Source organism: Falco peregrinus, chromosome 6, assembly GCF_023634155.1.
Source record: "Falco peregrinus isolate bFalPer1 chromosome 6, bFalPer1.pri, whole genome shotgun sequence".
NCBI classification, from domain to species: domain Eukaryota; kingdom Metazoa; phylum Chordata; class Aves; order Falconiformes; family Falconidae; genus Falco; species Falco peregrinus.
The window spans coordinates 89,891,924-89,907,479 of NC_073726.1; the positions used below are offsets into that span (position 1 = coordinate 89,891,924).

At 41.1% G+C, this 15,556-nt stretch overlaps 1 protein-coding gene across 2 annotated transcripts in view; it reads left to right on the plus strand.

Moving 5' to 3' along the window:
• Nucleotides 1–493: 493 nt before the first annotated feature.
• The window catches only part of SLC22A15 (solute carrier family 22 member 15), a 41,308-nt gene continuing 26,245 nt past the window's right edge, over nucleotides 494–15,556 (plus strand). For both annotated transcript variants that reach the window (XM_055808271.1, XM_055808272.1), the window contains exons 1-2: nucleotides 494–692; nucleotides 15,101–15,313. In XM_055808271.1, coding sequence (XP_055664246.1) covers nucleotides 606–692; nucleotides 15,101–15,313 — 300 coding nt within the window. In that variant the 5' untranslated portion in view covers nucleotides 494–605. The remainder of the gene's footprint in view (nucleotides 693–15,100; nucleotides 15,314–15,556) is intronic.

Sequence of the window (15,556 nt, forward strand, 5' to 3'; positions counted from 1 at the left end):
AGAGCAAGAGCGAGCACGACCCCTCACAGTGAGTGTGCAAGAGACCCCTCACAGATAGCACAAGCCCTGAGAAAGTGAGAGCAAGCGCAACCCCTCACAGAGTGAGACCCCTAACAGAGACATCCCTCAGAGAGCGTGAGCGACCCCTCAGAGACAGCACGGATGCAAGAGACCCCTCACTGAGAGGGCGCGGGCTCAAGATCCCCCACAGAGAGCGCGACCCCTCACGGACAGTGAGTGCGTGAGAGACCTCTCAGAGAGCCTGACCCCTCACAGAGCTGCCTCGCCCCCCCGCCTCTCCCCGCGCCGGCAGCCGGCAGCAGCCCCAACCGCGCGCGAGCCGCCTAACTCGGGAGACGCGCGCGGGCGCCACACGCCCCCACCGGCACCGCGGCGGCCGCTGCACTTCCGCTTCCCCCGGCGCGCGCCCGGGAAGGAGGGGGGCTGCGCGTGCGCTCTGGGCGGGCCGCTTCCCGGGCGCCTGCGCGTGAGCGCCGCCTCGCGCCTCCCGCCCTTTCCTCCTCCACCTCCTCGGCGAGGGCCCGGCCGCTGCTCCGCGCCCCGCCCCGGGCCGGGGATGCGCTGCGTGGCGGGCGAGGAGCGGGATGGAGGTGGAGGAGGCGTTCCCGTTGGTGGGGCAGATGGGGCCCTACCAGGTGTATCTGTGCGTCCTGCTGGCCGTGCTTCTCCAGGTGAGCCCCCCCCCCCCCCCCCCCCCTTCCGTGGGGTGCAGCGCCCGGCTTGCATGAGGGAGGCAGTGGCGGCGGGGGATGCTCCCACCCGCTCAGTGTGGGTGCTTTGGGCAGGTGGTGGCTCGGGTGGCTGGGTGGGTGTGCCTGGGGTGGGTGCTGCCTGGGGTGCAGATTGGTGCTGGAGGTTTTCTGCTGAGGGCTGCTGGTGGCAGGAACTGGTTTTCTGCGGTTTGCTGTGCCGCTGGCGCGGAGGTGACCTCTGTGCAAAGGCACGGTGAACTTCTGCAGGGTGAATTTGGGGCAGACGGCTGGTGCTGTCTGTGCCGTGGTGCCTGGGGAGTCGTGTGCCTCGTGTCACTGGGTGAGCAAACTGGGAGTATTCAGTCTGTCAGGTGAAGGGCTTGTTGAAGTGAAATTAAACAGATTTCCATGAGCTGGGTTGGAAGACAGTGACTTCTGTCAGAGACTGTGCTGGGAATCTGACACAACCTAGGGTTAATGGCCTAGGCTAGTCATTTCTAGATTGCGTGGCTTGTTTGTGGTGGAAATGTTTGAATAGGTACAGGTGGTCACTGATACCTCTGTGTGCAGAAGCTGTCATCTAATCAGCTGATAGGCTATGGTTGCTTATGGTACTTTGATTTGCCTTAACTCTTGGAATGTAGGGGCAGTGGCTCTGCATTAGGTATTTGAACGAGGCTTTACATTTTGGGTAGTCAGGTTTGTATTCTGTGAGATAAAAAACTGGACTGCCCTTAAGTTTCATGATTAAAATGGAGCTCAAAGTAACAGCGGTATGCTCTAGTATTAGAGGCTGCATGACCAGGTGATGTGCTCTGCAACCAGGTGTGTTGTCTTCACTCCAGCTTTGCTTCATCTTTGTGCCTATTCCTGTGGAGGTGGAGAGGAGAGATGAGGTTAATATGTGCACCTTCACAGTCAGGCCTAGACATAAAGTATAGTTTGAATCTGACAGAACTTTGGTTTACTCTATGCTAACTTCAGAAATTTAATTTTAGTGAATTCAGCTAGGCTGACAAATGCTGGGTTACAGCCACTGTGGAAACTTAGCAGCTGCAGGAGGGGAGAGGAGAACTTAAGTATCCTCCTGCCTCTGCTGCCCAGTATTTTATAGTGATCAAGAACTTCTAGTCATGAGCTGTGAGACTGAAGATGTCTTCTCCTGGCAGCTAGGGGACTGGCAGAAGTGTCAAGAAGCTGTATGAGAGGACCAAAGAAAATTCAAATGCCCGGTCCTGTCAGCTGGGATATCTGTACTTGGTTGCAAAGCTATGATGATGAACAGCAAAAAATTTGCAGGTCTCTGTTCTTTGTGTTGTTTCTCTTTGACTGATTTAGTTTATTAATCCTTTAAAGTTAGACATTGCTCAGAGTTTGTTCTGCTGGCTGACCAGCTTTGTATGCTCACTGAAGATCAGGAATTTAGGAAGAAATAGTTATTTTTTTCTTCTGGTGCCAGTCATGCTCTGGAACAATCTACAAGTGGTCTGTATTCCTACAGTTTTGAGTAGTATAGGTCAGCTGTTCTGTAATGCTTTTGTTTGTTTGTTTTCTTTTTAATGAATTAACTTGCATTTCTCATGGGAGAAGTAAACAAAGATTTTACAAATCTGGAAGCTAATCAGAATAACTAAAGAAAAAAGGTAGCTGGTTTGCAGGACTTGTTTTTTGTTTTTGTTTTTTTTTTTTTTCTTCTCATATTATTGTTAATTCTTGAACTTTACCAATGAGGATCGTCCCCTGACTGGTATGTTTTCTTTGCTTCCTATCATGCCAGGCACAGGAGTTTGTAAGGGATTTAGATGTGAAGCTTGTTGTCTTTCAATCCATAAATTGATTCAGACTTGTACAACTGGTTCCTGCTTGGGTGGTTGATTGCTTTCTGTGTTCCTTTACTGATGCCAAGTTATGTAATGTGTCACTGGGATGTGCAAGAGCAAGACTGAAGGCAGGTTCCACGGCCACTGTTAGTCGTTTGTCTGGTTTATCGTCAAGTCTTTGGAGGATGGACTCAAGGGTAAGTAATGTAGAGGGTGTGTGATGTAGATTTAGGCAATCATGGGCTCCTTTAGTGGATTTGCTGCAGCATCAGGCTGCAGAATGAGAACTCCTGCTAGTCTATGTCACTGGCTCTGCCATGGACTGAGTATGCCATTTTATTGCTTGTTTCCCTGTCCCTTCCCATGTGCTCCCTCAGTTGGCTTGTATTTTTGCATTGGCCTATTGATATAAAAAATAATTTTACATTCTTAAAGATAAGACTACCACATGGGTGAAAAATATTTTTGTCTTTGCTGTGTCAAGTCCCTTAATCTCTGATGCTAATATACTGAAATTAAACTCTTGTTTTTCCTGCCCCATAAGATGCCCAGCAGATGTTCGTGCTTTCCTTATAGGCATTTGTGCTTTTTTATGTCTGCATGTTTCTTATCTCTTGAGTTTTCTACTTATATTTTTTGTCATCATAGTGCTTTTGTCATATAAATTTCTACAGTGGACTGTTTCTACCATGCAGCCTTACTGACATGCCAATGTATCTGGTCTCTGAATTCTAATTACAACCATAGTTTAGTCAGAGAACTTTTTTGAGGCAAGCTGTACCAAATATTTGTGTCTGTATGGATGAGACTTTCCACATGATAGTAAACTTCCCTGTGGGCTTGAGCGAACTGGTAACTCAACCTGTGTAACGCACTTACTGACACTCTTGGGAAAAAACCTCCAGGCTGCTTGTAGTTGAAAAAATATTTTTGTATGTCATCAGTGTAAAACTAGATTAAGTGTAAGTCTTGTGGGCTGCTTCTTTCATTTTCTTCACTGATCTGTATTATTTCTCTGCTACCTGCTGCTGTTACTCATTACCTTGTTGAGCTGTTACTGTATTAAGATATGCCTGGCTTATTCCCTACCAACTTCATAGGACTTTGCAAGATTTTTTAGGAATGTTTTATAGCAGTGGCTGGTAACTTTATAATGGAGTGACAACAGCTAATGTAGAGAAACATTTTCTTTTTTTTCCAAAATCTGTGGAATTACGCAAAGACCAAACTTACCCAACGAGTGTGGGGATAGTCTAATGATGTGACTTTGAGTCTTGCGTTTTCAGTGAACCTTTAAGAGAATGAGGGAGGAATAGAGGGAGCTGATGACTCTTAAAATACTTAGGGCTCTGAACTAAAAGCAATTGCTTGACACTTACTGATTACTAAAAAGGTGCTCACTACCTTTTGAAGAGTTTATATTGAAGCATTATTAAAGAATGATGTCTTCTGATGTTTGTTCAGTGTGTGTAGCAATGTTAGATAAAATCTCACATCTTGATCCGATGCTTGAAAGCATGCAAGCATATTTTAAAAAAAAGTTTCTTGGTCCCTTGTGACCCAAAATACATGGTTGGAAGAGGCTCTGTCTTTGTTGGTGAATCTGAGCTATGTGATAGCCCAAGTCCAAACTGAATTTGCAGAAATCTGAGAACAGGAGTGTGTTCCTACTGGATCTCTAGTAAAAGGCTTCTTAAAACATGTTAAGAGTTTAAAAGGGAGGTCTTGTTTGCACAGCTGAAAAAGTCTTTGCCTAAAGTAATGAGTAATGTGCATTACACAGCAGTATGGATAATTACCAAGGGTGGTGTTTCCATCCATCTTAGGGAGAACGGTTAAGATGGTAACATCAAGTTCCTTGAATAATAATTATTTTAAGGCAAAGACATTCTTGATGTAGTGCAGCTGTAATGAGTGGTGCTGCTAACATCTCTTCGCTGTTGGCAGCAAGTCATGTATGACTTCTGCAATTAGAACATCCCAATGCAGAAAGCTGCTCTTTAATCAGCTCATCTGCACAAATGTTTTGAGGGAAAGCATATTCTGGGACATGTGGCTTAAGTAAGGCAGACTCATTCCAAATCTTTAGAAATACATCAAAAGCAGTAGTGTCTGCCTTTGGATAGGATACAGTTGTGATCCCATATAAAGCCTTCTTTAACTCTGTTCCTTGACATTTCTGATATATCCCCTGTACACGTTCTACCTCCTTAATAGCATGAGATGTTACTTTGTAGTTGTAGTGACAGTAATGAAATACTTTGTCAGTGCATCTTCTTTTAATACTTATATCTGCTTGAGTCTATTAAGCTGCTGTTTGAACTAGCCAGAAATGACCATAAATTGGACAGCTTACTCCCAGTCCTTGATGAGGTATACCATTAGAACTTTATCTGAATAGAAAGTACAAAAAATCTGAAAAGTAATGAAGAATTTAAAATGAAAGAAAGAGATGGGAATTACACAAATTGCCTTACAATTGCTAGCGTAGGGTGCTGAAGGCATTCCAGGGGCTTCATGACAGGTGTGCTGTTTACTGAAAGTTACTTGGACATAGTTCAACTGTAAGTATCTGTAAGGTATGTAAGCAAGGTGGCAGATATAAAAAAGATTTGCAGAATTGCTGTGTAACCTTCCTTCACTTTGATTATCTCACTGTTTGCCTTTTTTCTTTATGTCTATGGGAAAAGAAAGAGTTTTAAGTCCCTCAGATTGTCAAGAAAGCAGTTGTGGAATGTATGTCAAATGTGCGGCCACTTACATGGGAGGGGCGGTTTCAAATGTGGCATGAATACAAACATAAAAAGTAGGGGCCCAAATTCTTATTTCTTAAAGTAAGGTTCTTATTTCCACATCTTTTTGTGCATTGTATCTTACTCAGAACATGCTTATGCTAGAGGATGGTGTTGCTTTCTTTGCAGAAATTATGAAGGCTTTTAAAGTAGTTGCATCACTGAATATAAGTCCTTGTTCTGGTATAGCTTGGGAAAAAAATAAGCTAGGTGGATGTAATTATGTAAGCTAATCACACAAAGTACTCATTTAGCTAAGAATATTTCTGCCTGAAAGTCAGTGGAACTTTGAGGTGAAGACCATTCCTACCATTTGCTCCAGTTGAGTGGAGGGAGTCTTTTAAAGAAAAAGAAGTAGTTATTTTTTCACTTATTACATTTCATTTCAATGATTCAGATGCTAACCGAGATTCCTTGGTCCTTTAGTGGCCTTCTGTGAAAAAAACAGCTGCCAGAAGAATCTAATACAGTCAAGACCAGTGTGGTCTGGCTTTCTATAATTACTTCTTTCAGATCCTTAACTGTTCCATAAAAGAAACAGTCACATATTTTCTGATATTATAGTGATGTATATCACCTTATAAAAGTGAATGCAGCTGCTGCAGACATCATGCTATATTCTTTAGAAAACCTGAAATAACAATGCTGAGTTTTGACGTGCTTCATTAGCAGTGAGGTCCTTAACTCTCAGAAATAATGCAGAAGTCTAAATTCTAATAACTGTTTCCTTGCCGATTAATTTTAAATAGCTAAATTGCTACTGTTTTTTCCAGAAGCAATCCTGAGTGGAAGAGTCTCATGAATACCTTATCAGCTGCCTACATCCCAGTCTTCCCTCAAAATTATGTTGTGTCTTAATTCAAACCAGTGCATCCACATAGCTAAGCCTTAAATTTATGCAGGGGGAAAAGTGTGGTCAGAGTATGATAAGTATGGTCAAAGTATGGTCAGAGCAAGCTTGAGGTATTAGAAGAAACATGAGCCGTAGCTTTTGGGACCTTCCTTTTAGCTGCACTTAAACTGCAAAGCACATGTAATTGAGCTCATTTAGGTGATTCTAAGGGTCATTCACAATTGCTGTGTCTTGCTCTTTTAATGATCACTACACTCACTCTGACAGGGAAACCAGGCATTCTGTATGTATGTAGCTATATAAACACATCTAGCCAGCTTTTGCAATTTAACTTACAAGGTGACTTCAGTTTCTTGCAGTTCAGTCCTAGAAGATGTCTGTTCAATGTGCTGTTGTAAAGACTTAGCAGAGTTACTGCTGATGGGCATAGCAAAAAGCATAAATTTTGGGAGAACCACAGTAGACATTCTGAAAGCCTGGCAACAGAGGGAAGGAAGCAGATTGTTCTACCTATTAAAAAAAAACAAAACACAACAGCAGACAAATGAAACTTTTTTTTAAAAGCAAAGGTTACGTGCTGTGTAAAGAGCGAAGTTGTCAGAAGGAACTCACTCTGGGGCTCTACTCTAGCTATGGCTGAATGCCTTGTTTTTGCAATGTCTTTTTAACAACTGGGAGTGGAAGGTGCCTGGGAGGCACTGTGTCAGTGGTGATTGGCATCTTTATATGTAGTGTGGGTAAAACATATGGGGACATGTTTTCAGATTATTAACAAGAAAGTTTTAGAATATTTTGTGCAATGGGATGGTATTTGGATTCAGCGGGAGCTGAAGCAATCCCATCTTCTGCTATTAATCAAGATGGCTTTCAGCCTGGCAAACTGTTGAGACAATTCATCTAGCCAGTCTGTCCTCTGAGCACCTTCAGAAGATGAGCCGGGGGGTTAGCAGGCATAATTTTACCAGACAGCAAAGAGTATGGAATAAAAATACTTGTATTGACACACTATCTCCCTTTGCTGCTTCCCTGCCCATATGTACACACAGTCTAGCTTCCCATATTTCATAGGCAATAAGTTGCCTGTATTTTTCCACTAGCAAGTCACATCATCAAGTCTCTCCTCACTGACACTTCCTCCATTTTAGAGACTAATTTCCTTTTCTCTCAAGTGATAGAACCGGTAGATGTATAATTGAACTCAGAATAATTGTTTCCAACTTGCACATAACTGTTGCTCTTTATTTCTGACCCAAATAAAGTTTTGTGCTCTCAAATGTTGTTTGTTTGACTGGAGTGGTTAATGTAACTACTTCTATTTATAGGTAATGTAGTGCTTCATGTGCGTTGTTTGCATTAAGTAAAACCTTGGCTGGTACTTGGAAAAAGCAAGCATAGTGGGACTGAAGTCCCTCTGGAGCAATAGCATCTGTCTTCTAGGTCTTTTCTGTTTGCAGTATGACCTCTGATGAAGTTTGGGGCTTAACCTGGTTAAACATTGTATTTCTGTTCACCTGTTCTTTTTCCTAATCCTGGTGGGCTTGGGGGGGAAAGGGTGTTAAGAATTTGCCTTGGAAGGCACAATGAAGCTTTTGAGATCCTTGGGTAAGGAAAGCTGAAGACAGTTGCGTGTATGCCCTATTACTGCTTTCCATTTGTGGTATGCTCTTCAGTTATTGGTGTCTTAAAAATACTTAGAGAAAGACCAGAGCTCTTCAGTCTTTTTGAATTTCCACCCCCCTACAGACTTCCCACTGAAGATGTTAAATCCTTGTACAGTAAATCTAAGACTGCTGGCAGCTTTGTGTTTCTTCATTATTTTTCCCAGAACTTTAAGAAGTAATTCAGGGACTTCTGAGGCCTGTAGGCTGTACATTGAAAAATCGCTGGTTTAGCAAGTTCCACCAGAAAATTAGAAAAAAACCCTGTTTTCAGTTCTGGCTCATCGTGTTGCTCTGAAATAGCAGTAAACCAAAAGCTTTTGTAATTAAAAAAACCAAACCCCAAAACAAAACACGAGTAGATCCAATTGCTTATCCTGCAGGCAAGTCCTTAAAATGAATAAATGAATGAAAGCAGCTTATATAAATGTCAGCAATGTCTTTTAGTCTGGATACTTAAATAGCAGAAACTTCTGAAGTAATCAGTGTGTGCTTTTATTATGTCTTTTTACCAAGTTAAATGCTGTAGTCATTTGGTAGTGAGGAAGTCCAGGCACAGCTGAGAATGGGCTTTTCTCATACTCTTAGCAGAACTGGCTCTGTGAGATTAAGACACTCGCCCAATATTCTTTGGCAGTGTCCCAAACCAGCGTCTAAGGTGAGGACTTTGGTCTCTTACGATACTGATATTGGCTGTCATTTGGCTATGTTGATAGCCAAAGCAGGCTGGGAGACACGGAGAGAAAGAAGGATAAAGATGAAATGCAAACAAAAGAATAATCCTGTTTGTGGAGGCAGGACTAAATTCTGCCTGATACTTGTCAGCCCACAATTCCTGCTTTTTTTGTTACCGGGAGTTGCTGACTTTTTTTGTCATGTTATCATATAACGCCATTGAGACTGTTCAGTCCTGGGCTGGTTTTTAGTATATTGATAAAGTGGAATAGTAACTTCTGGCACTTTTTTGCTTTGTTCTCCTCTAAGTCCTTCTTCACATAATAGTGGAGTGGCACTTCTGATGTGGTATTGATGAAACTGTATAGCTGGTATTCAACTGGGGAGTCTTGGCACTTTACACATTAATGTAATTTAACTTTCTGGAATACTCCTGTTAAAGTAGAGGTAGTATTTATAATGGGTTTTGTAATTTTTGTTCTTGGTTCTTGTTTATTGGCTTGGTTCTCTAACTTATCAGTGTGTGAGCATTTTTAGCAGAGAGGAACTGCAAGTTTACATATAGATATTTTAATATGGCACCTAAGCTTTCTTTCGTCCTTTTGATTCTAAAGGCAGAAAGTTAATACTTCCAACTTGCATGTTCAGAGGCCATTCAACCTGTGATGCTGAGGGTGACTATTTCCTTTGCTCAGGGTGATCCGGTTGTAGCAGTGGCAAGTCCTGTCTCAGCCCTTTGAGATGCAGGCTGTGAGGCCATGCTAGGTAACTATGTTTGCTTCTTCTAAGTGGTGTTGCACGTACTCCAGCATACTACAAAAATGAAAATTGTTTAGGCTATAGTGCCTGAAGCAGTTCTGGACTCATGGTTTCGGTCTACCCAGCATGCAGTTGGCTGCTGTGCTAACTGTTTAAATATATAGTAAAACTACTGTTCATTTCTGTCACTGAACTTGATGCTTTGTAGGGCAAGGCTGTGAGTTTTTTTTCGGGGTGGTGTACTTTGTAACATGCCAGAAGCATTGTAGCATCTGCTTCTCCAGTCTAGGTCTTTAGCAAATTCTAGGTCTCCTTGGTATCCTGTGCATTGCCTCTACCTCCTATGCTTTTTTTTTTTTTTGGGGGGGGGGGAAGTATTTATGGTAATTTTTAATGATTCTGTGTTAGGTAGGACACTAGCTGTTAATTTATCCAACAGACTTACATCACAGTAGAGGAATCCTACTGAGCTGTTCTTAATCTTGTAAATTTTCATCTGTCCCGGAGCAAACCATATAGATAACTGTCTTGCAAGATTTTGCTTCAGTACAAGACTGACTTCTTAACAGCAAACTCATTGTCTGTATTTATAGCACTGTGGAGAAATCCAGCTTGCTAGAAAGTGATAGCAACCTGTTTCATGATGGCAAGTTTTCTTGATTGTTCTGATGTTTGGGAGAATGGGGTGGTGGAAGAGTAGAAGAAGAATGCTTTTGGCACAGTTTAAGGAAATATGCGTATTCAGAGTTAAAACTCACTCATGATCTTGTGTGAAGAATATTGTTTTGTTCTTGGAGAACATTTTGTGGAACTTTGTTTTGATTTTTGTTTCAAGCATCTTCATTCCACCCTCTGTTTTGCTCTCCAGTTATAAGCAGACTCTGACATGCCCTCTGTCTTGGGTTTATTGGCAGTAACTGAGAAATATCAAATGGTATCAGTTTACTTAAGATACTGGATCTCTAGGATGGCACTAGTGAAAAAAGTGCAGAGCTGAAAATACCTCACTAAATTTTGCTGGTAAAGATCACTTCTGCATGTTGGCAGAAAAAGGGGAGGTTCATTTTATTGTGATAGACTACGAAATAATTATTAAAGCAACTTGAGCTGAAGAGTTGAAGGTTTAGGTACGTGTCCTGCAGTCCTATCACCAATGCTGTAATGGGTTTTGTCATTGTTAGGTAGGCACGAGTACAGGTCCAAGACATGTGCAGCGTTCCTGTGGCTCTGACAGGCAAAGGTGTGTGCACGGGAGTTAGCTGCCACTTGGTCTGTCTTTGCAGAAAACTTGTACAATGAAGCTATTTGCTCTTGAGACTCAAATATTTGCCTGTGCTGATGGGGAGTGACGTGTCCCTTGTCTGTGCGTGCGCTGTTTGGTGGCAGCAGTTGCCTGGCTGATCAGCACGTGCTGGCCGGCCAGTCTGAGCAGAAGGAGCACCAAACCCCTACTGCTGCCATTGCCCATCCAAATGATACTGAGCATGAAACAGAATTGCGGCGTGTGTCTGTTTGGCTGTTTCAAACAGAGAAGAAGGGGAAGCTAAGGGGACATTTTCCACAGACCTGTGGGAAATGAGGCTCTGAGTGTTGTGGTTTGCTGTACAGTGTTAGATTTCGCTGTAGATGTTAAAGAATTTCTGGAATAAAGTTAGGTGTGGTTTTGGACAGACTTTGGACTTTTTTCTGTGGATTCTTGAGGTCTACATTTTAAGGTTGAAAAAACGAAACTGGGTAGATTTTCTCAGTTTCTCTACAGAAATCCTAAGTTCTTTCAAAATGTGTGTTGATCCTCTCATTGACACAGGTAATAATCCAACAGTGGTTACATTCTTCATAGGGAATGTTTCCTGCCAGAGTGGGGCTGGGGTTGTCAAGTGTCTGAGAGATTACATCATGTTCTGCGCACTGTGATTCTTGCTTTGTAACTAAAACAGCCTTTCCTTCTGTCTTACATTCATTGTACAACCAAGAGGGGAAAGGTACTTTGGTAGAAGAGCGTGTTCTCAGCAGCCGATAATTTTGCAGCAGGAAGACGTTTTAGGGCTTTTCTAAGTAAGAGTTGGGGGGGTGGGGTGGGCGGGGCATGGGACATCGTGTGAATTTCAAGACAGATCGCTCTTTTGAAATAACTCAGAACAGATGAGATCATCAGACTTTTAAAAAATCAGGTGACCCTCCAGCTTTTCAGCTGCTTGTCATGGGTTCAGGAGAAATAAGTCTAATCCTAAAATGTAACCGTCTCTTCATCACGGGCTTCTACCAGAGCAAGGTCATTTGTTGTTCTTCCTTAATTTCTGTCTTTCCTCAAGGTACAGTTTTTTTCATGTTTCTGTATTTGAAAGGTCAGAAGTTAGTGGCTTACTCATTATCTTGGTCAGCAGTGAATGCTTCAGCTGATACTTGTCTGGAATGACCAGGCTGGTTGTGAATTGCTGATGAGCTGATTAAAAAGGTTGAAGAAACTTCACAGAATTTAAGTCTTGCTTTTGTTTTTCATTTTTGCTTCATAATAGGTAAATTATGAAGTCTAAAAGTTTCATAAATTATTTTTGTGGGTGTGTTCGTTATACACAAATGAAACTATTGAAGTTCTTCCTTGTCCCTTACTAGTCTTACAAGAGATTCTACATTTTTTGTGGAAATAATTTATTATCAAAATGAGCACCAAGAAAGCTGGTCACGGCATTCCAGGCATTTCTGTTAATGTTAATTTCAAAATGTTATTTTGAAGTTAGTTTCAAAACCTGTTAATGAAATAGCTATAAATGGCTAACTAAAATCTTTTCTGCGTAGCAGAGAAAGTGAAAGTTTACAGGTTATTAAGGTGTTGCCTTTTACCAAATCTCCTTACACCATAGACTTTTAATCTAGACAGACTATAAAATTTTAACATACAAAGAATACAAACAAACAGGTGAAACTTGGACCAAACTAACGCAACTCAGCATTTCATCATCGGTGACTATGAGCTGGTGCCTCCTCCCCCGTGCTTGGTACTCATCTTGATTAACACAGATCAGTGCAAGGAATTCAATAGGGAACTGTTAACATCCACACAGAGCCAATTAAAATGTTTTATGAATAGAAGGTATACATTAAATGACATAAATTTGACTTGACTTGGGTTACAGAACAAATGAAAAATGAAGGGCTTTGTTTGCCACAGTGCCTATATTGTAGCCATTTTACATCTTATAAAGTCAGTGTATATATTTATATTTGCTTTAATAGTGTTTTATATTGATTTATATTTAATATATATTTTAATATTTTAAATTGCATAAATATAAATATTAATATTTTATATTTGATAGTGTTTATTTGTTTATAATGATTACTAGTCTACACAACTATGTTGCTAAGTGCAAGCATTTAGAATTCTTAAGGGGGGAATCTGCAGATTCATTTAACACAAACTCCTGCCTCTTACTGGAATGATATAACTGTATTTTTAATTTCTTTAACTTTAGAGTTTGTTTCATCATTTTTTAAGACTGCTTCTAGAAAATGTTTCTGATCTTCAGAATTATAAATGAATTTTTGGGGTGTTTGGTGGGGTTTCTTTTTGTTTTTGCAATGAAATGAAGAGGGCTTACCTGTTACCCAAAGTACAATGCAGATGAGCTCTAGGAAATACAGTCTTATGTCAGCAGTGACTCCAGTGAACATGAAAATAGAACAATAGTATTTGGTAACATCAAAATGTGTCTCCATTTTCATGTATTTTTCTTATTCAACAGATCAATTGGAAGTGTTTCTATCTTTGTTACATCCTTGCTTGCTGCAGCTACTAGGATGCTTAAGACTGATTTTTTTTTTTTTTTTTAATTGAAAAAATATCCATAGTGTTTCATTGTACCTGCAATCACTTATTTTTTGACTTAGTTTTCTGTAGCTGGGGTGGGTTTCACCTAGAGGAAAAATCAAAAGGGTTATGCTTTCTTTCTCTAAACCAAATGCCTTGAGGATTTCATTTCCTGAACTACTTCAAAAATATGTTTTGTTATTTCACAAGACAAAAGCAAGGATGTTATCACTTAGTCCTAACACGGAATTGTCTGAGTGAGTCAAGGTACAGGGATGCACCACAGATTGTGACCTATAATTCTCATTTCTCGGCAATTTCAAAACCTCTCAATATTGTTGAGAGTACTGTATCCACACATCCCTAGCAATGTGGCCACTCAGGTTTTTAACACCTGTTTCCCTATATAATGTAAGTCATTGCCTTCTTCCCCAGATGAAGTCTTTTACTTTTCATTGTTGTCTGTCTGGAAGTTGTTCTGTAGCTTAAATAATAACATAGTCAACAGACTGTGGTTTTTCTTCTAAATGGCTTTTGATATTCAACAATTTTATATTAAAAAATGGAAAGAGGATGATTTTTTAAAAAATACTTATTTACCTCCTGCTGCTGTGGCAGCAGTATATCATGTAGAATGCAAAAAGGAGCTGGTGAAAAGAAAATGCTTTCTGTTAATACCTTGGGGTCTCTGTGTTAATTTAGTAGTAAATCTCATTTAAATCTGGGTGTAACTGACTGCTCAGCTGTTGTACAGAACGAAATAGGGTTACCTGGTGTTGCGTGCATCTGAATTCAGAGGTCTTCAGACTTTTTTTTTTTTGTGCCTATCTATGGTCTTCTGAGTTTTGAGAATTACTTGTGTAGCAGCCTTCTGAGAGAACACAGCTCCTGCAGGTACATTCTTCAAGAGCAGAGGGAGGGGATGCTGAGAGCAGAGCAAGGACTGTATTCAGGATGTGACTGAAGTGGGGTTTCAGGAATGGAGTGACACATGCCTCGTGTCCACAGCATGGCCAAGGGGTTGTTATTCATGGAGGAAGTAGTAGGCGGGAGAAGCAACAGGATCTCTTTTGTTCAGGAGCTACTGTGCTGCGTTACTGTCCCTTAGTGAGGGCTTGAGACAAAAAGCAGTTTTATTTGGAGAGCAGGGGATCTTTGTGTTGTTGCCAGCAACTTGTGTTGTTTCTCAGAAGACTTTTTCATACATCTTCTGTTCCAGAATTCATGGCACTTCTATGTTCAAACAGGTCTAAGAACCCTGGGCTTTAAGATGGAGTTGTAATGTAGCCTGTTAAAGCAGTGGCCTGTGAATGTTCTGAGCAAGCAGCAGTGACCCAGCTCTAGACCACACTTGAAATGTCTGTGTTTTCAGCAGTTTTATTAATTCTTTCCTAAACAAAGCCAGCTGTTAATCACTGTATTTAAATCTCTTGTATAAATGTGTAGAGTTGTAAGAAGATGCTTATGTACATTCACGTGTGCTTCTATATTTTTTTTTTTTTTAAGACTAAAACAGGTTCACGGAAGATTAAAAATAGAAAAGAATTAATTGTGGTAAAACTAGGATAGATTAAATATGAAACAGTGAAGAGGAGATCTATTCCAAATATCCAATTAGAGGAATGAACAACACAGGTGAAGTGAGAGGATATAATAAATATATTTGCATTAAAGAATAGTTTTATTGTGTCATTAGCAGTACTACCAACTGTTCATGCATCCAGGAGGTGCACTTGCTATGTGTGGGAGCTGGGGGGGCTCTGGCTGAGGGAGGGGTGTCAGGAGGGAAACTTCTCTCAAATAATCAACAGATTAAAAAGTGCAAGAACCACTGTGTTGAAGTTGTGGTTTAGTGTGTGATATTTGGTAGATGGGGGCTACATGTGCTGTCTTATAGTGGTAGAAGGCAAATATTAAAAAGGAATATTTTTTAATACCGACTTGATCCAGCTGCAGAGGAAACATTGCTTGGGTTATGTTTAGCAACCTTTACTTTTATTTTTTTTTTTTCTTTTGTGCCAGCTCTATGCGGCCACTGAAGCCATCCTCATCGCATTGGTGGGCGCAACTCCTCCTTACCACTGGGATCTCCAAGAGCTCTCAGCAAATCAGAGCCATAGCAACCAGTCAGTGAGCGAGCAGAGAGCTTTTGGGGAATGGCTTCTGAACGCCAATGGCAGTGAGGTGCATAAGCACGTACACTTCAGCAGCAGCTTCACATCAATAGTCTCTGAGGTAAGTCGGAAATGTGTTTTGCTGCCTTGTGTCTGATCTTACCGAGTCGGTTGCAGGGAGCTGGTTGTACTGCTGCTTTCTTCCATACTAATGCATGTTTTGATTAACAAATGAAACAGGTGCTACCTCCAAGTAGAGAACAGGTAATCTGCTCATATCTTTACTGGCAACAAAAACTAGCTTTATTTCGCTGTGCAGACTCTGACCAAAGTTCTGCTCTAAAACTTCCCACCTTTTCCATGT